The sequence below is a fragment of the Ranitomeya imitator genome, chromosome 5, assembly GCF_032444005.1.
Source record: "Ranitomeya imitator isolate aRanImi1 chromosome 5, aRanImi1.pri, whole genome shotgun sequence".
NCBI classification, from domain to species: Eukaryota; Metazoa; Chordata; class Amphibia; order Anura; family Dendrobatidae; genus Ranitomeya; species Ranitomeya imitator.
In genome coordinates this window covers 503,901,270-503,926,481 of record NC_091286.1, presented here as the reverse complement: position 1 = coordinate 503,926,481, position 25,212 = coordinate 503,901,270, and the positions used below count along the sequence as shown (strand labels likewise).

The 25,212-nt window shown below is 43.1% G+C and overlaps 1 protein-coding gene across 1 annotated transcript in view; it reads right to left on the bottom strand.

The window, feature by feature from the left end:
- Positions 1 to 25,212, bottom strand: part of PLCH1 (phospholipase C eta 1) — a 451,824-nt gene that overhangs the window by 190,343 nt on the left and 236,269 nt on the right. Inside the window, exon 3 of the mRNA XM_069727462.1 lies at positions 6,266 to 6,412. Coding sequence (XP_069583563.1) covers positions 6,266 to 6,412 — 147 coding nt within the window. The remainder of the gene's footprint in view (positions 1 to 6,265; positions 6,413 to 25,212) is intronic.

Here is a 25,212-nt window from a genome sequence, read left to right as displayed (position 1 = left end):
AGTGTATTCTCCAGCATCAAAACTCTTCTACGGCCCATACTGTATTCTTCAGCATCACACCTCTGCTAGAGCCCAAACTGTATTCTCCAGCAACAAACCTCTTCTAGAGCCCATACTTTATTCTCCAGCATCACACCTCTTCTAGAGCCCATACTTTATTCTCCAGCATCACACCTCTTCTAGAGCCCATAGTGTATTCTCCAGCATCAAACCTCTTCTACGGCCCATACTGTATTCTCCAGCATCACACCTCCGCTAGAGCCCAAACTGTATTCTCCAGCATCAAACCTCTTCTAGAGCCCATACTGTATTCTCCAGCATCACACCTCTTCTAGAGCCGATACTGTATTCTCCATCATCACACCTCTTCTACAGTCCATACTGTATTCTCCAGCATTACACCTCTTCTAGTGCCCATACTGTATTCTCCAGCATCAAACCTCTTCTACAGCCCATACTGTATTCTTCAGCATCACACCTCTTCTAGAGCCCATACTGTATTCTCCAGCATCAAACCTCTTCTACAGCCCATACTGTATTCTTTAGCATCACACCTTCTAGAGCCCATACTGTATTCTCCAGCATCACACCTCTTCTAGAGCCCATACTGTATTCTCCAGCATCATACCTCTTCTAGAGCCCATACTGTATTCTCCAGCATCACACCTCTTCTACAGCCCATACTGTATTCTCCAGCATCAAACCTCTTCTACAGTCCATACTGTATTCTCCAGCATCACACCTCTTCTACAGTTCATAGTGTATTCATCATCACACCTCTTCTAGAGCCCATACTGTATTCTCCAGCATCACACCTCTTCTACAGCCCATAGTGTATTCTCCAGCATCAAAACTCTTCTACGGCCCATACTGTATTCTTCAGCATCACACCTCTGCTAGAGCCCAAACTGTATTCTCCAGCAACAAACCTCTTCTAGAGCCCATACTTTATTCTCCAGCATCACACCTCTTCTAGAGCCCATACTTTATTCTCCAGCATCACACCTCTTCTAGAGCCCATAGTGTATTCTCCAGCATCAAACCTCTTCTACGGCCCATACTGTATTCTCCAGCATCACACCTCTTCTACGGCCCATACTGTATTCTCCAGCATCAAACCTCTTCCACAGCACATACTGTATTCTCCAGCATCACACCTCTGCTAGAGCCCAAACTGTATTCTCCAGCAACAAACCTCTTCTAGAGCCCATACTTTATTCTCCAGCATCACACCTCTTCTAGAGCCCATACTTTATTCTCCAGCATCACACCTCTTCTACGGCCCATACTGAATTCTCCAGCATCACACCTCTTCTACAGTCCATACTGTATTCTCCGGCATCACACCTCTTCTACGGCCCATAGTGTATTCTCCAGCATCAAACCTCTTCTAGGGCCCATACTGTATTCTTCAGCATCACACCTCTGCTAGAGCCCAAACTGTATTCTCCAGCATCAAACCTCTTCTAGAGCCCATACTTTATTCTCCAGCATCACACCTCTTCTAGAGCCCATACTGTATTCTCCATCATCACACGTCTTCAAGAGCCCATACTGTATTCTCCAGCATCACACCTCTTCTACAGTCCATGCTGTATTCTCCATCATCACACCTCTTCTAGAGCCCATACTGTATTCTCCAGCATCACACCTCTTCTACAGCCCATAGTGTATTCTCCAGCATCAAACCTCTTCTACAGCCCATACTGTATTCTCCAGCATCACACTTCTGCTAGAGCCCAAACTGTATTCTCCAGCATCAAACCTCTTCTAGAGCCCATACTGTATTCTCCAGCATCACACCTCTTCTAGAGCCGATACTGTATTCTCCATCATCACACTTCTTCTACAGTCCATACTGTATTCTCCAGCATTACACCTCTTCTAGCGCCCATACTGTATTCTTCAGCATCACACCTCTTCTAGAGCCCATACTGTATTCTCCAGCATCAAACCTCTTCTAGAGCCCATACTGTATTCTCCAGCATCACACCTCTTCTAGAGCCGATACTGTATTCTCCATCATCACACCTCTTCTACAGTCCATACTGTATTCTCCAGCATTACACCTCTTCTAGCGCCCATACTGTATTCTCCAGCATCAAACCTCTTCTACAGCCCATACTCTATTCTTCAGCATCACACCTCTTCTAGAGCCCATACTGTATTCTCCAGCATCAAACCTCTTCTACAGCCCATACTGTATTCTTTAGCATCACACCTCTTCTAGAGCCCATACTGTATTCTCCAGCATCACATCTCTTCTAGAGCCCATACTGTATTCTCCAGCATCAAACCTCTTCTATAGCCCAAACTGTATTCTCCAGCATCACACCTCTTCTACAGCCCATACTGTATTCTCCAGCATCACACCTCTTCTACAGCCCATACTGTATTCTCCAGCATCAAACCTCTTCTACAGTCCATACTGTATTCTCCAGCATCAAACCTCTTCTACAGTCAATACTGTATTCTCCAGCATCACACCTCTTCTAGAGCCCATACTGTATTCTCCAGCATCACACCTCTTCTAGAGCCCATACTGTATTCTCCAGCATCAAACCTCTTCTATAGCCCAAACTGTATTCTCCAGCATCACACCTCTTCTACAGCCCATACTTTATTCTCCAGCATCACACCTCTTCTAGAGCCCATACTGTATTCTCCAGCCCATACTGTATTCTCCAGCATCACACCTCTTCTAGAGCCCATACTGTATTCTCCAGCATCACACCTCTTCTACAGCCCATACTGTATTCTCCGGCATCACACCTCTTCTACGGCCCATACTGTATTCTCCAGCATCACACCTCTTCTAGAGCCCATGCTGTATTCTCCAGCATCACACCTTCTAGAGCCCATGCTGTATTCTCCAGCATCACACCTCATCTAGAGCCCATACTGTATTCTCAAGCATCAAACCTCTTCTACGGGTCAAATGGTATTCTCCAGCATCACACCACTTCTACAGCCCATACTGTATTTTCCAGCATCAAACCTCTTCTACAGCCCATACTGTATTCTCCAGCATTACACCTCTTCTACGGGTCATACTGTATTCTCCAGCATCACACCTCTTCTACAGCCCATACTGTATTCTCCAGCATCAAACCTCTTCTATAGCCAATGCTGTATTCTCCAGCATCACACCTCTTCTATAGCCAATGCTGTATTCTCCAGCATCAAACCTCTTCTATAGCCAATGCTGTATTCTCCAGCATCAAACCTCTTCTATAGCCAATGCTGTATTCTCCAGCATCAAACCTCTTCTATAGCCAATGCTGTATTCTCCAGCATCACACCTCTTCTACAGCCCATAAAGTATTCTCCAGCAGCACACCTCTTCTACAAGTCATACACCTCAGGGTTGAGATCACATCTGCATTTTAAATTCCATTATTCTGTACCATATTAGGAACTTAAGTAATTTCATGCCAGGGATGGATCAAATATATGAAAGACATCACTGGTCTTATAATGGGGATGTTCAGACATATAGGGTAATTTTACAAAGAAAATATACTGCAGCATGCTTCATCTTTGCTCAGCTAAAAATCACAGAATCTTCTATCTGAAGCTCCATCACAGATGTGAACCTAGCCTAACATTCATCGACAAAACTTTGCTTATTACGTAGTATTCTATGTAGCAAAACGCAAAATCATGAATGAATCTTCAACAGATATTTGACCAACACAAGTTTTATAAGTAAAATCTGTCCACTAGAAACCTGTCTGCAGCGTCTAAACATATATTCAATGAGGCTCTGCAGGGATTAATACATATTAGATATAGGAAATTGCAATGTAAAAGATAGGTAAAACTTTCCTCTAGAGGCGCAAGGTTCTGTAAAAACATGGCAAAAGTGCAAGAGCAACGGTTGGAAAGTACGCCTGGAAAGTACAAACGGAGATTGTACTTAGTTTATTTACATTTGTGAAAAAAAAAAAAAAAAAAATATTCACATTTCAAATGAACGTTTCACGTTTTAGGTATATAGTTCTGTCCCAATTTATTCCATCATATTTAAGTATCTGGGCATCATTTTCTTCTCATATTAAAATCTCACAATGCTGTAGAGATCAATTATAAAATTCGGACTCTTTGCAGCGCGCACAAGAGGGAAACTGCTGCATACAAAGTTATTAATGAGTTCAGTGGCAGGTGAGTAATGTTAGAGCTTTAGAATTTAGTCTGTGGGTAATTATAGTGAGGGAGAAGACTAGGAGCTTTGTACATGAAAATGACACCCAATTTCTTTACCGAAACATTCTAAAAGTAATAAGCACAGAATGTGGACTTACCGTATTTACGGTAATTAAAGGTGGGATTTCACTGCGGATTGACATGTATAAGAGCTATGAAAGGCTATTAGCCATTCAATGATGTCTTTGTTTATTTGCTTTTTTAAATGTACAATTAAGTAATTTTCTAAAGTGTCCATTAAAAATGCTACAAATACATCAGAGCTCCTGGCTCCGATAGCGCTTCCCTCTATTCTCTCAGTGTTAGAAATAGCAGTAGGGAGGCGGAGCGGGGTTGTACACAGACCTTAACAATCTGGAAAGGGGGGAAAGCATCTGCAGTCACAGGAAGTGAATACAGTATTATAGCTCTGCTGACATATGAGCCAATAAAGGTAGCAGCACGTTGGATATATAGAGTTCTTACATCCAGCCTGTATTACTGGGAGGGAAACTCCCACAATGGAACGTGGATCATGCTGTAATCTACATATCAGGCAGTTTGAATATTAATAGAAGATTAATGAATGAATAGAGAAACTAGTGCAATTTTTTAACTAAGAGTAGCCACTAAAGGAAAAAAGATTCTTCCAAGTAAAACATGTTTATTGCCTTTAAAGACCCATTCACAAGGGACAAGACAAACTAAATGGGGACAGCACAATTGTTGGCAGGATCACTTTGTTTCCATGCATGTTGTTGGCAGCACATTCCCTGTTTACATGACATGAAATTCGATTTTCCATTTTTTTCCATTTCTGTTTTCTCCACCTCTTCTTCCAGGAGTCATAAGCTTATGAGGGGCTGTTTTTTCTGGGACAAGTTGTACTTTTGAATGACTCCATTCATTCTATCATATAGTGTACTGGAAAACAGGAAACAAATTCCAAGTTTGTCGAAACTGCAAAAAACTGCAATTTCACAATTGTTTAGTTTTTTTTGTTTGTTTTTTAACTACCATGTTCACCAAATTGTAGAACTGACCAGGCAATATGATTCTCCTGATCAGTACGAGTTCGCCGATAGTAAACACGTGTAGTTTTGTTTTTGTTTTTTTATTCAAGTGGTGAAAAAAAATTGGGACATTTTTGAAAATAATTAAAAATGTGTTTGTCGCCATTTTGCGAAACCAGTAACATTTTAGTTTTTCAGCATATATTGGGCTGAGTGAAGGCTTATTTTTGACGCTCTGAGCTGATGTTTTTACTGATACCATTTTGGGGTAGATATGATGTTTTGATCACCTCTTATTGCATTTTATTTCAATGTTGCAATGTATTTTTTTAATAGTTTTCTTTTTAAATGTTTTATTTATTTTCAGATTTTTTTTTTTTTTAGTTTTCGCTGTATTTAGTAGTCCCCTTATAGGACTTGAAGCTGCTTTTATACAATCGCTTATGCTATGTGCTCAGTAAAACACATAAGAAAGGTACAAACTGCCCATCAGAACAATGTCACCTATGGATTGATAGTTAATCTCACTTTGCAGCCAGCAAGGAACAGGGAATATTTAATAGCCAAATAGTGCAAATTTTTAAATTAAATCTGTTTGTAAAAATTATTTTAAAGCCAAAATACAAGCATTAAAGAAATAAAAAGAATGAGAATCCCATGTCTTACTTTTCACTTGTAAAATATTGACAAAAGAAACACTAAACCTAAAATGAGTGAAGAAATGGGTGGTCCACTTTTAAAAAATCCCGGTACCCAGATGAAGGTTGTTCTAAAATAATAAAATCATACTGGACTCATCCTTCCTGCTTCAAGGGCTGAGTCTCTGCCGCTGCTCCTGAGGTCCTTTATTGGCTGCTGTGCTGACATCGCGTGAACAGCGCTGCAGCCAATCATTGAGCTCAGTGGCTCGGAGCGGAATGCTATATCCACATCAGTAGAGCTACTGAGCTGATCGAGTCTTGAGTCGTCAAAGTTTTATTTTCAATACTTTTTTTTATATGTCATTATAACAGTAAACCACTTTTTTTATGGGTGTATGTTTTTATTTGGACCAAGTAGAAACTTACTTTTAGCCTTTTCACTCTTTCTGGAGGGTCTCCATCTAATACACGTACGATGTTCATCCAGGTAGAACAGACGGACCAGACCCTTTGTTCCACTTTTCAGTTTGATCATCTGCGTTCCAGATTGCATTACACTCATGCATCTTTCAACTGCAAAATAAAGATGATATACAATTTTACTAGAAAGTCAAACTTAAAAAAGGACCATAATGCGAGTCTTGGTGCACCACCAACGCAGTACAGGAATTTTTTACAGAGTATACCAATGTATATGCAAGAGATCAGAAAATTGGATTGCAAAGTCCCTTAGTGAGACAATAATAATAATAATAATAATAATAATAATCTTATATTGTATCACCTGATATCATATATAAAGTTAGAAAGAATATAAAGTTATGGAATTGTTCACTTTACTTCAATGGAATGGCGGAAAGACACGACATACTGGCACATAGGTAGGGATTGAAGGCGGAGGAAGAGGAGGCGGTGTACATGTATATGCATCTAATAGATTGTGTCACAAGAAAGCTGGGAAGAATGTTTAAATAGGAAAGAAACAGAATATAAAAAGATTTCACATAGGAGCAAATCAGGGACTTCAAGGATTTTTTTTTTTTAATAGAGAAGTAAAAGCCTCATAAGGATGATGCCACGAGAATAATGTCACACCTCCACTTCTCACAGACAGAGGTCATTATTAATTACATAGAATGGTGATTTACAAGACACAATTATTGTTAGTACTTTAATTATGACTTCATTGTTTGGCAAATTCCCTCGTCAATCCCACAAGAAACCTTTTTTCTGTGATTTGCATAATTAATTATGTGCATGAACAGTATTGTAAAGACCTGGTTAAAAGTCTATGCACTGTAATTATGATTTTACTTGAGGCCGAATACATTCCTCTTACCACACTTCATCTCCTCACTTGAAATCTTTAGCTAACAATTTATATTTTCACGAAAAGAACACAGTGGGCTTTAAAGGGAAGCTATCTCCAGAAAATGACCTATTCTTTGAAAGGGTTGTCAGGTCCAAAGCAATAAGTCTGCAGTCACTGTGTGCTGCGGGGATTTGCCGATTTCTGAGTTGGGACTGGAGGATATACAGTGGGGCAAAAAAGTATTTAGTCAGTCAGCAATAGTGCAAGTTCCACCACTTAAAAAGATGAGAGGCGTCTGTAATTTACATCATAGGTAGACCTCAACTATGGGAGACAAACTGAGAAAAAAAATCCAGAAAATCACATTGTCTGTTTTTTTTAACATTTTATTTGCATATTATGGTGGAAAATAAGTATTTGGTCAGAAACAAAATTTCATCTCAATACTTTGTAATATATCCTTTGTTGGCAATGACAGAGGTCAAACGTTTTCTGTAAGTCTTCACAAGGTTGCCACACACTGTTGTTGGTATGTTGGCCCATTCCCCCATGCAGATCTCCTCTAGAGCAGTGATGTTTTTGGCTTTTCGCTTGGCAACACGGACTTTCAACTCCCTCCAAAGGTTTTCTATAGGGTTGAGATCTGGAGACTGGCTAGGCCACTCCAGGACCTTGAAATGCTTCTTACGAAGCCACTCCTTCGTTGCCCTGGCGGTGTGCTTTGGATCATTGTCATGTTGAAAGACCCAGCCACGTTTCATCTTCAATGCTCTTGCTGATGGAAGGAGGTTTGCACTCAAAATCTCACGATACATGGCCCCATTCATTCTTTCATGTACCCGGATCAGTCGTCCTGGCCCCTTTGCAGAGAAACAGCCCCAAAGCATGATGTTTCCACCACCATGCTTTACAGTAGGTATGGTGTTTGATGGATGCAACTCAGTCTTCTTTTTCCTCCAAACACGACAAGTTGTGTTTCTACCAAACAGTTCCAGTTTGGTTTCATCAGACCATAGGACATTCTCCCAAAACTCCTCTGGATCATCCAAATGCTCTCTAGCAAACTTCAGACGGGCCCGGACATGTACTGGCTTAAGCAGTGGGACACGTCTGGCACTGCAGGATCTGAGTCCATGGTGGCGTAGTGTGTTACTTATGGTAGGCCTTGTTACATTGGTCCCAGCTCTCTGCAGTTCATTCAATAGGTCCCCCCGTGTGGTTCTGGGATTTTTGCTCACCGTTCTTGTGATCATTCTGACCCCACGGGGTGGGATTTTGCGTGGAACCCCAGATCGAGGGAGATTATCAGTGGTCTTGTATGTCTTCCGTTTTCTAATTATTGCTCCCACTGTTGATTTCTTCACTCCAAGCTGGTTGGCTATTGCAGATTCAGTCTTCCCAGCCTGGTGCAGGGCTACAATTTTGTTTCTGGTGTCCTTTGACAGCTCTTTGGTCTTCACCATAGTGGAGTTTGGAGTCAGACTGTTTGAGGGTGTGCACAGGTGTCTTTTTATACTGATAACAAGTTTAAACAGGTGCCATTACTACAGGTAATGGGTGGAGGAAAGAGGAGACTCTTAAAGAAGAAGTTACAGGTCTGTGAGAGCCAGAAATCTTGATTGTTTGTTTCTGACCAAATACTTATTTTCCACCATAAAATGCAAAAAAAATGATAAAAAAACAGACAATGTGATTTTCTGGATTTTGTTTTCTCAGTTTGTCTCCCATAGTTGAAGTCTACCTATGATGTAAATTACAGACGCCTCTCATCTTTTTAAGTGGTGGAACTTGCACTACTGCTGACTGACTAAATACTTTTTTGCCCCACTGTATATGCATTATACATACTCCCGGCCAGAGCCTGTCCGATGATGTTACTAGATACAACTTATTAGTCAAAAATTGGCATGGTACAAGGCTCCATTTTTAGCAAAACTAGAGTCCGAACCTCTGGATTGTGGGATCCTGGCATGCAAAGAAGGATCCCACAATCCTCCATGGCGCCCCACTGTCAAAGCATGAGAGCTCCTTTATTATTGTGTGATCTTGTACATGAACTGTGTTGGCGGATGATTCACTAAGCAGTTACTGATCGGTTACTGTTCTAAAGACTTTACTGACCCATGTTTCGGACTTGAGTTTTTCCAACAAATCCTACAGATGCTCAACAGATTGAAATCTGGGGAGTTTGAAGGCCAAATCATCACTATTAACTTTTTGGCATGTTCCTCAAGACATTCCTGATCAATTTTTGCAGTGTGACAGGACGTATTAACCAGAGTAAACTCACCAATGTCATTAGTGAATATGCTATTAGAGAATTTAGTTAAATGGTATGTGTCTAAATAATATCCACATGAATGCCAGTACTCAAGGTTTCCCAGCAGCACATTGCCCAGAACACCACAATGATTCCACCAGCTTGACGTCACCGTTGTGCTCTGCTTTACAGCCGGCCGGCGCTGACACAGTCAGTGCGGGAAGCTGACGCCGGGAGACATGACAGACATCAGAATGTGAGTATGTACTGTTTTTTTTTTTTTTTTTTTTTTACTTTTACAATGGTAACCAGGGTAAATATAGGGTTACTAAGCGCGGCCCTGTGCTTAGTAACCCGATATTTACCCTGGTTACTCGGGGACTTCGGCATCGTTGAAGACAGTTTCAACGATGCCGAAGTCTTTCCCCTGATCGTTGGTCGCTGAAGAGAGCTGTCTGTGTGACAGCTCCCACACAATGACTTACCAACGATCACGGCCAGGTCGTATCGCTGGTCATGATTGTTGGTAAGTCGTTTAGTGTAACGGTACCTTAAGAGTGACTTTTCTGTGTGATCAGACTGGCCAGACCTGCCCATTTCTCCTGCTCCCAACACATCAACTTCAAGTGCTGACTGTTCACTTGCTGCCTAATAAATCTCCTGCTGTGAAAGGTGCCAGGGTACCATTGTAAGGAGATAATCATATTTCGGTCACTGTACAGTAGTTCCAATTTAAGGTACCGTCACACTGAACAATATCGCTAGCGATCCGTGACGTTGCAGCGTCCTGGCTAGCGATATCGTTCAGTTTGACACGCAGCAGCGATCAGGATCCTGCTGTGATGTCGTTGGTCGCTGCAGAAAGTCCAGCACTTTATTTTGTCGCTGAACTCCCTGCAGACATCGCTGAATCGGCGTGTGTGACGCCGATTCAGCGATGTCTTCACTGGTAACCAGGGTAAACATCGGGTTACTAAGCGCAGGGCCGCGCTTAGTAACCCGATGTTTACCCTGGTTACCAGCGTAAAAGTTATAAAAAACAAACACTACATACTTACATTCCGCTGTCTGTCCTCCGGCGCTGTGCTTCTCTGCACTGTGAGCGCCGGCCAGCCGGAAAGCAGAGCACAGCGGTGACGTCACCGCTCTGCTTTCCGGCCGCTGTGCTCACAGTCAGTGCAGAGAAGCAGAGCGCCGGAGGACAGACAGCGGAATGTAAGTATGTAGTGTTTGTTTTTTTTACTTTTACGATGGTAACCAGGGTAAACATCGGGTTACTAAGTGCGGCCCTGCGCTTAGTAACCCGATGTTTACCCTGGTTACCGGCATCGTTGGTCGCTGGAGAGCGGTCTGTGTGACAGCTCTCCAGCGACCAAACAGCGACGCTGCAGCGATCGACATCGTTGTCGGTATCGCTGCAGTGTCGCTGAGTGTGAAGGTACCTTTAATGGTTGGTTGGTGTATACTGTGGTAAATAACATCAACAGGGGGAGTATAAATCAGGGTTTTCACATATTGGTAGTGAGTTATGCAAAAAAAAAAAAAGACTTTTTAATATTCTTTTTATTTGGGGGATTTTTTTTACAATTTTTTGGAAAGGGGATTGACCCTTTTTTCAAACAATTATTGGACAGGAAAAAAAAAAAAACTTATGTTACTGGTAAATAAGACTCGTCAGGACCAATACCTGTATCTCAAAATAGTGTTAATTTGTGGAAAAACTAGTCTCACTGTACAGTAATTGGTCTTGTAGCACAGTACAAGAACATGGAAAGTAAATTAAGTAGAGTCGGAGCAGCAACATGTCAGAAACGTGCTGTGGTTTTCTATTTCAGCATATTATGTGTTGTCTTTTGCCCACATGCCTGTCCCCGAGGATGGAGGTCGGGTATTGTACTCCGGCTCCGAGCTATGTGACCCCATCACTGGCAGGGAGCCGTCAGCTTATCGGCTACAGGTGAACATCGCAGCTTTACCCTTTCCTCCACTTGATTTATTGGCTTGACAGCCATTATAATACACTATAAGGACAAGTTCAGGGAGTTCATCAGAACCGTGCCGGGCTTTGTTCTAGAAATGTTATCAAACATCCACATCGTCCTGAGTCAGTCCAAAGTAACATCGACCATGACAAAGAAGAAAAATTCCGAAAAGGAAGAAAATGAGTCATAATCAAACCAGCAAGAGTGAGAGAATGGAAACATTCAATGATAGTTCTAATATTAGTTTTAATAACAATATATTCAATTCTATCAGTACAGTAACTCAGACAGATCTCCGGGGAACGCCGGCTCCACAACAGCTTTCCTCCCTACATTTAGGGAAATATCATGCACTGAATAGAGCAATGAGCTGTATGGTAATATAGTATGATCCAGGTCACCTCAATGGGGAAATAGTAGGGAAGGATTGGAAACAAGAGTGCGGCCCCCAGAGACGCTCAGTGCAAAACACAAACTGGCAATGTGTGTAAAGTAAAACAGATGGCTGCAAGTCATAACGTGAACCAAGGATGCCCAATCTGCATCTAACCCAGTAAAGGATTTCATGTTGGATTTCTCTGTTCTATGGACCCATTTTCTGCAGGACGCAGGGTACAAACAGTGATTTCACAACAAGAAAAGCAGCGGAACTTGAGGCGATTCAGACGTACGTGTACATATGAATGCTTATGCACCGACTGGCAGCAGCTAATGCTAATGCACGGACAGGCAGCAGCTAATGCTAATGCACAGACTGGCCGCAGCTAATGCTAATGCACGGACTGGCAGCAGCTAATGCTAATGCACGGACTGGTAGCAGCTAATGCACGGACTGGTAGCAGCTAATGCTAATGCACGGACAGGTAGTAGCTAATGCTAATGCACGGACAGGTAGTAGCTAATGCTAATGCACGGACTGGCAGCAGCTAATGCTAATGCACGGACTGGCAGCAGCTAATGCTAATGCACGGACTGGCAGCAGCTAATGCTAATGCACGGACTGGTAGCAGCTAATGCACGGACTGGCAGCAGCTAATGCACGGACTGGCAGCAGCTAATGCTAATGCACGGACTGGCAGCAGCTAAATGCTAATGCACGCACTGGCAGCAGCTAATGCACGGACTGGCAGCAGCTAATGAACGGACTGGCAGCAGATAATGCTTATGCACAGACTGGCCGCAGCTAATGCTTATGCACAGACTGGCCGCAGCTAATGCTAATGCACGGACTGGCAGCAGCTAATGCTAATGCACGGACTGGCAGCAGCTAATGCTAATGCACGGACTGGCAGCAGCTAATGCACGGACTGGCAGCAGCTAATGCTAATGCACGGACTGGCAGCAGCTAATGCTAATGCACGGACTGGCAGCAGCTAATGCTAATGCACGGACTGGTAGTAGCTAATGCACGGACTGGCAGCAGCTAATGCATGGACTGGCAGCAGCTTATGCATAGACTGGCCGCAGCTAATGCTTATGCACAGACTGGCAGCAGCTAATGCTAATGCACGGACTGACAGCAGCTAATGCTAATGCTGGCAGCAGCTAATGCTAATGCACGGACTGGCAGCAGCTAATGCACGGACTGACAGCAGCTAATGCACGGACTGACAGCAGCTAATGCACGGACTGACAGCAGCTAATGCACGGACTGACAGCAGCTAATGCACGGACTGACAGCAGCTAATGCACGGACTGACAGCAGCTAATGCACGGACTGGTAGCAGCTAATGCTAATGCACGGACTGGCAAAAAAAATAAAAATAGAACAACACAAATATGCAAAACAGTTATAAAATAAAAAAGGGAGGAATAATAAACAACATATAGAAAACACCTAGTTGTTCAACTGCTTCCTTGGGGGGAGGAAATAAATGATGGATCAGGCAGACCCCCACATGCGAACACTTTCTTTTTTGCAACCAAGCTTTTATATGCTTGACCCGGGATTTGGATTTCCAGGACGGCCTTGATTGGACTATTTCAAAATTGCTTTTTGTGACTGGACGGTGGGATAATTTAGGGGCTAGGGCCTTGCACTTCAATTATCCTGTTTCTCTAGACACCCCCTCTATACAGTACATAAGAAATATTTAGCTTGGTTATAATGACTATTTGTTAACCCTTTGAAGCTCAGAGTGACTAGGTTTGGGTGTTGGGATTGACACTTCTGTACTCCTAGTTCTTGCACTACTGGTAAATCCAGTTTGTCCATCTGATGTAGGGCAGACTCAACTCTATGCAAGTACATTTCCCTTACAACAATGAGGGACAGCTTGAAGGGTCTTTTCATACTAGGAGAAAAATACTTATGAAAATGATTCAGCTGGAACCTGACTTGGTCGCATCCAAATATTTCAAGACATAGCAACACTCTTAATTAAATCAAACATCGAGTCCAAAAAGAGCTGAAATATTCTATTTCTCGCTAAAGCTGTAGGACCAGTGTGATCTGTGACCAGTTGTGCTCCAGTTCTAGGTGCTGGAGGAGGCTTCTAACCTCTAGACCAAAAGAATATGAGTTGTTATTGATCAGATTCTTACAAATCTGTAATACTGAACAACAAATATTAAAAAGTAAAACAAAAAAAGAATCTTATTGAAGATTTGACCAAGTACCGTAATTATTTAGAATCCTATTAAAGGTGTTGTTTTATCAGAAACAGAGATTTTACCAGTGAAAGGCCGCAGCTAAATTTTCCCTATTGAAGCCGCTGCAAAGGGAAATATAAAATCACATAATTTTTGTTTTTATTTCCTTTAGGTGCAGTGTAGTATTACAGCTCAGTTCTGTTCAATTCTATAAAACTATGCTGCAATACCAGATACAACCTGTGGACAAATGTGGCATAGTTTATGGGAGAAAGCAGCCATGTTTTGTAATACTGTACAACCCATTGAAAGAGGTTGTCCTCTCCAAGGACACCTCCTTCTCATTCTGAAAGTTTACCCCCATTAAAGCACTTCTACTCACCTCCCGCGTCGGTGTCGCTCCCGCGGTGTTGACGTCGCTTCAGCGCTGTTGGCAATCGCGTTCCATGGACTCACATGAGGTTGTTATATCACACGATCCCTGTGCCCGATCACCGCCGGCTTCACTGGCCTCACCTTCAGACGTATCAAACATCAACAGGAAGTCTGGGCTCTGGCTACTCTGTGACTTCTTCTTGATGTTCGATTTTTCCAAAAGTGGGGACAGTGAAGCTGGAGTTGAGGGCTCACGTGACATAATGTGATGTGAGCCCCAGGAACATGAGTGTCATCACCACTGGAGTGGTGCCAGATCCAAAGGGGAGTATAAGAGTTTTTATTTTAACAGGGGCAAACATTCAGATTGAGAAGGGTTTGACAGTAGTGGATACCACCTTCACTGCCATGACATCCCGTAGTACGCCATAATGTCTGGAGCTGCCATGTACACAGAGCCCAGAATCCAGATGTGGCTCTAAGGCTACGTTCACATTAGCGTTCCGCTAATGTGCGTCGCTGTTGCGTCGGCGACGCAGCGGCGACGCGCCCCTATGTTTAACATAGGGGACGCGTGCGTTTTTTTGGTAGCGTTTTTCGACACGTGCGTCGTTTCCGACGCTAGCATCGGACGCAAGAAAATGCAACAAGTTGCATTTTTCGTGCGTCCGATTTTTGTCAAAAAACGACGCACGCGTCGCAAAACGCAGCGTTCTTTGTGCGTCGTGCGTTGCGTCGCCGACGCACCGGCGCGCAACGCTAATGTGAACGTAGCCTTAAATATTATCTTTGTCTCTTTAGGATGCAAGGTTATCTTTTTTGTCTTCTACAGTAGCAGGTGGCGTATTGGGCATCGTTTGTCATCCAATCACAGTTATTCAGCCATGACCGGTCTCTGTGGTCATAAAAAATACAATTATAGATGATCTCTATGACACATCATATTGTAACTCTAACCAGAGCAAACGTCTTAATTGTTAGTTTGGTTGAAGGTTTCCGTTTCGCTGCTTTTCCCAACTTCCTCACTGTTGCATCCACATCATAAACTGTTGCAAGCTCTCCTTGTGAAACTGTTCTGCCAGCACAACTAAGGGATAACATTGTATTTAGATCACATATGAATAACGCATTACAACGCATTCATACGCCAGCTATTCAGGTAATTGAAGATGGATAATCTGCAATCTACGGAGCAGTGCTGCTTTCCTAGGAAAAAGGCAATGGGGAAAGCCCTTCTAAAAGCTGGTCGACAGACAGATTATTGAGGAGCAGCGGCTTACACTCTCAGCCCACTTTCTGTCAATTCAATTAAAATCAAAGCCTTAGACGAGTTCCAGTGCATCGCGCTCAGCACTTTATCCCTGCTATCTGAAACATAACATAATTACAGATTCAGTCGTTTAGCAATCATTGTATTATCTGGGAGGGCGAGTTTTCGTAATGCCAAAAATGCATTGTTTTGGTGGTGAAATTCTAGGCTAGATTTCCATAAACCTACATCAATAAATTAATAAACTGCATAAAAAAACAACTGCATTACATATTTATATGATTGGAATGGCTCCTTTTGTAAACATGAGATTTCTAATTATAATGTCTGCAAAGAATTCAAATCCTGCGATTGTCCTATGAATTAGCAGAGTGAAGGGCGATATGACTGCTCTATTTTAAGGAACATCATCCTGGGCTACTCTACAGACCCATTTAGATGGGCCGATCATCGTCCTACAAGTGTCTTAGCAATGCTACTTCTTGACTACTGGCCTGTGCAAACATGCAGCCAATCACCCAACGGAACGCAAAACGATGATTCATTGGGCAAGTGGATGATTTGACCGACAGCACATTGTGTGGTGTAAACAGGCGGTGCACGGATGACCACAAGATGATCTATGAGGACAACTGTTATACTAATAATAGAGGCCTTATAGCCTCGTTCAGAGAACTGTTTTGGTCCTTGGCACCAGTAGCCGCAGTAGTCAATGGCACAAGTCATGTGAACAATTTCTCACAAGTATCCTCATGGGAAAAATCACAGCATCAGGCACTATTTCACAGAGAACAGTCAGATTGCTTATATTGTGCCAAACGACACATATTGGCACACAGTAGGCCAGGGCAGGGAAATAAAACTGTGTTTTGTCAATGATTTATCTGTGAGTGCAATGTACTGCACACAAGCAGTACCCTGACCAATCCATGGCAGCACCTGTACCTGTCTGCTATGCAGACTATCGCACGTAGCTGCATGTGGACCGTGTGACTGTGCCAATAGTTACAACACTTACAGTACAGACCAAAAGTTTGGACACACCTTTTCATTTAAAGATTTTTCTCTACTTTCATGACTATGAAAATTGTACATTCACACTGAAGGTATCCAAACTATTAATTAAAATATGTGGAATTATATACATAACAAAAAAGTATGAAACAACTGAAATTATGTCTTATATTCTAGGTTCTTCAAAGCAGCCACCTTTTGCTTTGATGACTGCTTTGCACACTCTTGGCATTCTCTTGATGAGCTTCAAGAGGTAGTCACTGGGAATAGTCTTACAACAATCTTGAAGGAGTTCCCAGAGATGCTTAGCACTTGTTGGCCCTTTTGCCTTCACTCTGCGGTCCAGCTCACCCCAAACCATCTCGATTGGGTTCATGTCTGGTGACTGTGGAGGCCAGGTCATCTAACGTAGCACCCCATCACTCTCTTTCTCGGTCAAATAGCCCTTACACAGTCTGGAAGGGTATTTGGGGTCATTGTCCTGTTGAAAAATAAATGATGGTCCAACTAAACGCAAACCAGATTGAATAGCACGCCGCTGCAAGATGTTGTGGTAGCCATGCTGGTTCAGTATGCCTTCAATTTTGAATAAATCCCCAACAGTGTCACCAGCAAAGCACCCCCACACAATCACACCTCCTCCTCCTCCATGCTTCACGGTGGGAACCAGGCATGTAGAGTCCATTCATTCACCTTTTCTGCATCACACAAAGACACGGTGGTTGGAACCAAAGATCTCAAATTTGGACTCATTAGACCAAAGCACAGATTTCCACTGGTCTAATGTCCATTCCTTGTGTTGTTTAGCCCAAACAAATCTCGTCTGCTTGTTGCCTGTCCTTAGCAATGGTTTCCTAGCAGCTATTTTACCATGATGGCCTGCTGCACAAAGTCTTTTCTTAACAGTTGTTGTAGTGATGTGTCTGCTGCTAGAACTCTGTGTGGCATTGACCTGGACTCTAATCTGAGCTGCTGTTAACCTGCGATTTCTGAGGCTGGTGACTCAGATAAACATCCTCAGAAGCGGTGACTCTTGGTCTTCCTTTCCTGGGGGGCGGCCCTCATTTGAGCCAGTTTCTTTGTAGCGCTTAATGGTTTTTGCCACTGCACTTGGGGACACTTTCAAAGTTTGCCCAATTTTTCGGACTGACTGACCTTCATTTCTTAAAGTAACGATGGCCACACGTTTTTCTTTACTTAGCTGCTTTTTTCTTGCCATAATACAAATTCTAACAGTCTATTCAGTAGGACTATCAGTTGTGTATCCACCAGACTTCTGCACAACACAACTGATGCTCCCAACCCCATTTATAAAGGCAAGAAATCCCACTTATTAAACCTGACAGGGCACACCTGTGAAGTGAAAACCATTCCCGGTGACTACCTCTTGAAGCTCATCAAGGGCAGCATGGTGGCGCAGTGGTTAGCACCTTGTAGCGCTGGAGTCCTGGGTTCAAATCCCGTCAAGGACAACATCTGCAAAGAGTTTGTATGTTCTCTCCGTGTTTGTGTGGGTTTCCTCCGGGTTCTCCAGTTTCTTCCCACATTCCAAAGACATACTGATAGGGAATTTAGATTGTGAGCCCCAATGGGGACAGCAATAATAATGTGCAAAACTGTAAAGCGCTGTGGAATATGTTAGCGCTATATAAAAATAAAGATCATTATTATTATCAAGAGAATGCCAAGAGTGTGCAAAGCAGTCATCAAAGCAAAAGGTGGCTACTTTGAAGAACCTAGAATAGAAGACATAATTTCAGTTGTTTCACACTTTTTTATTAAGTATATAATTCCACATGTGTGAATTCATAGTTTTGATGCCTTCAGTGTGAATGTACAATTTTCATAGTCATGAAAACACAGAAAAATCTTTAAATGAGAAGGTGTGTCCAAACTTTTGGTCTGTACTGTATGTGAACCCGACCTAAAGCTGTGAAACGTGAAAAGCTGTGAAGTGACTGAACACCTAATTATGTTTGATACACAATGTTACTTAGGCCAAGGCTGTCCATTAACATTATATTATGAGGGCTTCCAAAACATCATGGCAAACAATATTTCTTACTGTACCTCCACTGAGAAACAACAACTCTTAGATATTAATGGTGATCGCTCATCTCACCCTTCACATACAAACATGGAGTTGAGAGGAAATACTAATAATTGGGTGGTTTGGGGAAGTTACTTGGTTGAATTGTCAGTCTTAGGGAGGAGTCAGATGGCCATGTAAATCAGAGCAGGATCGGACCTCAATGCTCTAACTGACCAACAACTCTCCCGATCCGAGCGTGGCAGCTGCATAGAAATATATAAAGCTGTCACACACTTAGTTTGGGAAAACCGTTGGCCGGTCGGCAAATTGCCAATCTTGGTCCAAATTATAGGGCCATCTGACTGTGCCTTCATACCGATTTCATATGTCCGACATTCACTGTTCAAGTATGGACTACAATGTCCGGACAAGCTATGGGTCTCCTGACCAGAACGTAAAAGGTTCACACATGCCTTCTCATTCTCTACATCTTTAAAGTGTCCAAACACACAAAGCAAGAGGTGTCTGAAAATGAAAAGTATCTGCTTGCCTTAAGGCACAGGTCTCTTTTAAATTTTTATTGAAGTTTATAGCCTAATGGAATAGAAGAAACAAACAAAAAATGATGGACACACAATATAATAGAGCATTGAGAAAAAAACGAAAAAAAACCCAAACCTTTTTTTTTTTTTCTTAAATTCGCATCTCCATGGAGGAGATATTAGAAATCAAAGTATTTGGCACCTAATGAAAAAACTTTTGTTAAATACAGGAGGGTGTTCATAAAATAGTTGTCAAGGGGAGGGTGTACTTGTCCCTGTATGAGTAGCCATCCAATATCACACCGTTGGACTTGGAGAGGCGAAATAAAAAATAAATAACAATATTGTTTTATTCCGTTCTGCAGCCACTATTACACCGTGTGTCCAGTTCAACATGAGAAAAGCTAATACAATTTGTTATGATTCCAATTCACCGCAATCTAGTTAAAAAATAGACATACTTTTTTTTCAACAGGATGGAAAGTATAGCTATAGATTACTCTTTTTTATTGAAGATTTCTATGTTTATGATTTTGCTTGAGATTTCTAGACAAATATCTGCAGTTATGTAGAGTTCAGACCAATTAGCACATGAAACATTTGTATTTGTTTTGGCTTCTGTCACAGATCAGCTTGCCAGGATGTCCACACAACGCAGAATAGCTATAGATTTTACCTGCAGATTTGCACAGGTAAAGACCACAGCGGATTACAACACTGGTCAAGTGGAATTAAATTTTACACATCCTAAATCACTTGTTTTCCACTTTTTACATGCAGATTGGATTTTCTAACCCAGCGCATGTCCATTTCGGTCGTCGATTTTCACAGCAGATTTCAGCACAGTCACTGACTAACAGGGTGCAATCAGTATTTTGAATCCGTGATTGCATGCTAAAACCAGGAGTAGAACTTTTGGAGAAAAAAATATAATTGAAAGACTGACACCTGTTCTGTGTTTTGGACACACTCCTGGTTTTGGCATACAAGTACTGATGAAATACTGATCGAAAATACATAGAAGCCTTCTATAAATAAGATCAAAAATTGTGGACAATGTAAAAGTGAGCTCCCACGTGCTGTACTGTATCACATAGGCCATAAAAAGGCCTCCCAAGTCACACACCTGTGTCTTAGTATTGCTCTAAGACATGTTAGTAACTCTTTTAGGCCAGTTTCACATTTGCGGTTGTGTCTACAGCGTTTCTTCCGCAATAATCCGCATGCGTTGTTTATTCCTATATTTAACATTATGGACGCATGTGTCTGCGTTTGATTGCGTTTTGCCGCATTTGACGATGCATGTGTCATTTATTTATCTGCGGTTTGGCGCAGTAAACGCTACATGTAGTAATTTTAGAGGCGTCAATTTGATGCCTAGAAACGTATGCGGTTGTTAGCGGCAGAAATGCGGCAAAAAACGCATTGCTGTCTATGTGAACGCATGCAGCCGCAAGCACATGTGTTTGCTTGCTTTCGTGAACGCATGCGTTGCACCAGAGAAAAACATGTCTAGACACTGATTAGCCACCCCCCACATACAAGGTGATAAAGGAAGGGAGTGGACAGTTGCAGGTCACTACGCAGCAGACCGAGAAGCAGAGCAGACAGACCAAAGCACCTTGGAGGAAACAAGCCTGTGAACAATGTGAGTATATCCTAGCCAATGCCTTTATTTTCTATCTCTACATGTCCTAATTTCTGCCATTTCTGTCTTTCTGCATGCATCAGAATGTCGTCTTCTTCTTCTTCTGATGAGCAACATCGTGGGCCTTCTCAAGCCGAACATGTCAGTGAAGTGAGTACTCACCTCCTCAGATTGGTAAGTATTCACTGTCACATCTACACATATGAATTTTTTTTCCTTTTTTAGAGCACTTCTTCCACTGCGGCAGAGGGTGAGCAGGAGCAGCGGGGTCACGGTCGGGTGTCAAGGCAGCAGCGTGTAAGTATACCTGGCTGACTGTTTACTGTATCCTCACTTTAGTATTCTTGAATCTTGCTTTCTTTACTTTCCTCTTTCTTTACACTGTTCTTCTGGACTCCTTTTTATCTTGACTTTCATTATTCATGCCATTTCTCAGCCTCTGTTTTCTTTCTTTTCCTTATGTTAAATGAATACATTAAATGTTGTATACATTATGTTTTAGGTTCCAGAATGGGATGAGGACCTCATTGACAACGATATCCTCATCTCCCTGGTCTATGAGCCAGTCCCGTTGTGGGACACCCAGGTTCCACAGCACTCGGACAACGTGACGATCCGGTGCCTATGGAATGAGGTGGCCAAAGCGATGTGGGATGGCTGGGACAATGCCCCGACTCGGGGCCGAACTGCATTTTGTAAGTATTGCAATGCAGTGTGAAGCGGCAGACACCTTGGCCGTGCTCACTACAACTGTGTGTGATGACTGAAACTCTCAGGAATTTCTCTCATCACACACAGTTGTGAGCACGGCCAAAAGTCCATTGTCTAACCCTTATTTTTTGTTTTTTTCAACAGTGCTCAAAGTCAAAACACGTTGGCGCTCGATTAAGGACCGCGTCAACAAGGACCTGCGTCAAGAGAGCCGTATTCCCAGTGGTTCAGGAGCAAGGATCTGAAAGTATAAATACCATCTCATTCTGGCATTTTGAAGACCAGTCCTTGCCCAGAGAACGTAAGTATTTCTCCTGTGTATTACGTTGTGTTGTATTGCCATAATCTGTATGTTCTATTCAACAGGAGTAGGCGTTTATTCAGTTTTGGGTATTATTTTTTTTTCCTTTGTTCACAGCACATGGAGCAGCACTGTTGACCCAGGTTCTGGAGCGGTCCTTCATCAGACAGCCACGGACCCGTCCCAGCCATCCTGCAGCGCTGCAGCAAGTGGCAACACAGTCTTCAAGACAGAAAACATATTCCAAAATATCAAATCCCCTCTAATGTCATCATGGGGGCGCTAAATTTAGCCCAGAACACTCTCAGACAGCAATCAATACAAATGAACCAAAAGGAGAGTACAATATTCTGAATAAAAATGAGTTTATTATATAGCTACAAATAGATAATGACATATACCAATACGAACAGTCACATTTAAGACAAAGTGAAAAAAAGCCTGACTTCACAGGTGTAGCGCCCAGGATCAACATGTATAAGTGGATGGGAAAGGAGTATTAGCATATAAGGCTCAGAGAGCAGATATTGCTATCCACTCAATCATGTTACTACCAGTTTAAATAATTGGAATCGCAAGATGAACCTACAAAAGTGCCAATGTGCAAAAAAGTACTAATAATGCAAGGACATCTAGTCAGTCATAGACTGGGTAATTAAAGTAAAAGACCTAATCATAGTAAGAGATTAAGAATCTTATAAATGGCCACGCTATAATCCTCACCCATAAGTCTCAACTGTTAGAGCCTGAGCGATGCAGCCCCAACGCGCGTTTCGCGTTGGCTTCTTCCTCGGGGGGCTGTAACTCACTGTGTGCCATTGATGCTCATTATATAGGGGAATACATTAAGCCGGTGTTGTTGTCCGGCGCACGCGCAGAGCATCGCGTCCCGCGGCCGCAGCACTTCCGGCCTCCAGCCCCGGCATCACCGAGCGGGAAATCCCGCGTGACGTCATTGATCAGTGACACCGGAACATGCAGAAGCCTTTGGCGCTGCGCTGCTGAAAGGCGCGCTCTGGGCGTGCGCACAAACACCGGACACCATATTTACTGCTGGATGGACCTCAGAACAACATCTTTGGTAAGGGCACACCATCACCAGATTAAAATAATTAGGTGAAGAAACATAGCGCTCCTATAGGGCAACCCCTTTTGGATGCTGCTGTAATAAGGAGAAAAATCCCAACCAGTGCCCCAAAAAAAGGGCACAGAATTAGAAAGAAAAAATAAGAACGCAGCAGAGTGACCAATTACGGAGCGCCATGGATCTCACACCTAAAAATGGATATAGGTCTTAATTATAACATAATTGCTGCAGCAAGTGGGCCTGCCACACTACCTGGAGACCAGGAAGCTCGTCCATCAGGTATTCCCCTTTCCCAGTCCTCTGCCCCTTTTCTGGGGGGCTCCTCCCGGCAGCGTGCATCGGACAGGTCACTCATGCCCGAGTTTTTGCACTTGAGCTCGGTTTTTCACAATGGACTCAAGGCTTTGGGTGACCGACTGAATACTGCCATTAGCCATATGAATCCAGGAGGTCACCAAAAGCCTTGACCAAGTAAAAGCCGACCTCCAGAGGCCGGCACATCATTTTTTATAACCAAATTGAACAGGGCATGTCGGAACACCTTACTCCTGATCTCCAGCTTAGTGTCATGCAGGCCTGCAATGCTGCTTACGTGCAGGCTATGCAGCAGAGTCGGTATTTTCAGCATACGTGGCGGCATATCCACCTGTGCCAATACTGTCATGATTGACCTCAATGCCAACCTCTGCTGCATACCACTGCACAGCCACTTCTACTCCAAGCACTGCCGGACAAAACTACAGCACTACCACCATGCCGAGTGCTGTAGGACAGCCCACCGCCACCACCATGACAACCGCTGCTCCTGCTTGGACCTCCTCCACTGACACCATGATGCAGCAGCAGGACCCTGGCATGGCCTTCCGCTCCACCACCACCACCACGATGCAGCAGGACCCAGGCATGGACTTCCGCTCCAGCACCACCACAATGCAGAAGGACCCAGGCATGGCCTTCCGCTCTATGAGCACTATGGACCCTGGCATAGCCTTCCGCTCCATGAGCACTATGGACTCTGGAATGGCTACACGCTCTACAAGCACTATGGACTCTGGCATGGCCTTCCGCTCTACGAGCACTATGGACTCTGGCATGGCTGCACGCTCTACGAGCACTATGGCCTCTGGCATGGCTGCACGCTCTACGACCACAGTGCAGCCTGACCCTGACAGGTCACCTACCACAACCATGCCACGACATATGAGCCCACCGAGGCTTCCCAGAACACGTCGATCCCAGAAAGGGAAAAAAAATTAAAAAAAATGCGTACTATCAGTATTCCTCCCCCCTCACCTCCCAGTGTGTCTGTTATGTCAGGTTTGTCTCACCCTTCCAGTGTGTTTCAGGTCTCTCATGTGTCAAGCCCATCCCCGAACTACCAGACCCCACTAGTTTAATTGCCCCTTCTCCTGCCACCCCTGTGTCGTCCACACTTAGCCAGGCCTCACAGCTTCACACCCCCCATTTCCATCACTCTACCCCAAGCAGGCGCAGTTAAATAAAAATTTTGTTTGTAAGAAAATAAATACAATTGTTTTTTGCCCCCAATTATGTGTGGTTAATTGTGCATTTTGCTGCCGGCAACAGACACCGTGCGCCAAATAAAACACTGCGCCGCACACAATTTTTAGGCCACATCATAGCTCTAGTAGTTAGCAAGTACAACACTTTGTGTGTCTTTAGTATAGAGATATGAGGTGAACCAAAAAATGTATACCTGTATTTTCTCCATAATCTCTTCATTTTGCTTAGTCTGTGACTAGTGTTGCAGACTGAAGAGAAAATGGTGGCAATACAATGCAGAACTATACTCAACAGATCAGGTGTCCAAAAACTCATTAGTTAGGACACCTGACTTGGTGAGTAGAGAACTGCCTTGTATAACCTCTATTTTCTCTTCTGTGCACGTAATCTATTTCACACAAAGTGAAGGGACAATGGCGGTCATACAAGGCATATCTATGCTCACCTGGACATGTGTCAGAAATAGTAGATTCATGAGGCTGTTATAGGTGTATCATGAATTCATTATTTCTGACACCTGACCTGATGAGTAAAAAGCTGTTTTGCATTAAACAGCTATTGTCTCTTCAGTCTGCGTCCAATGGATACAGCAAAACCAAATCAGGATGCAATGACGTCAACAACCTTACCACTAACAACCTGGATGCCGTCACACTAGCAGTATGTGGTCAGTATTTTACATCGGTATTTGTAAGCCAAAACCAGGAGTGGAACAATTAAAGG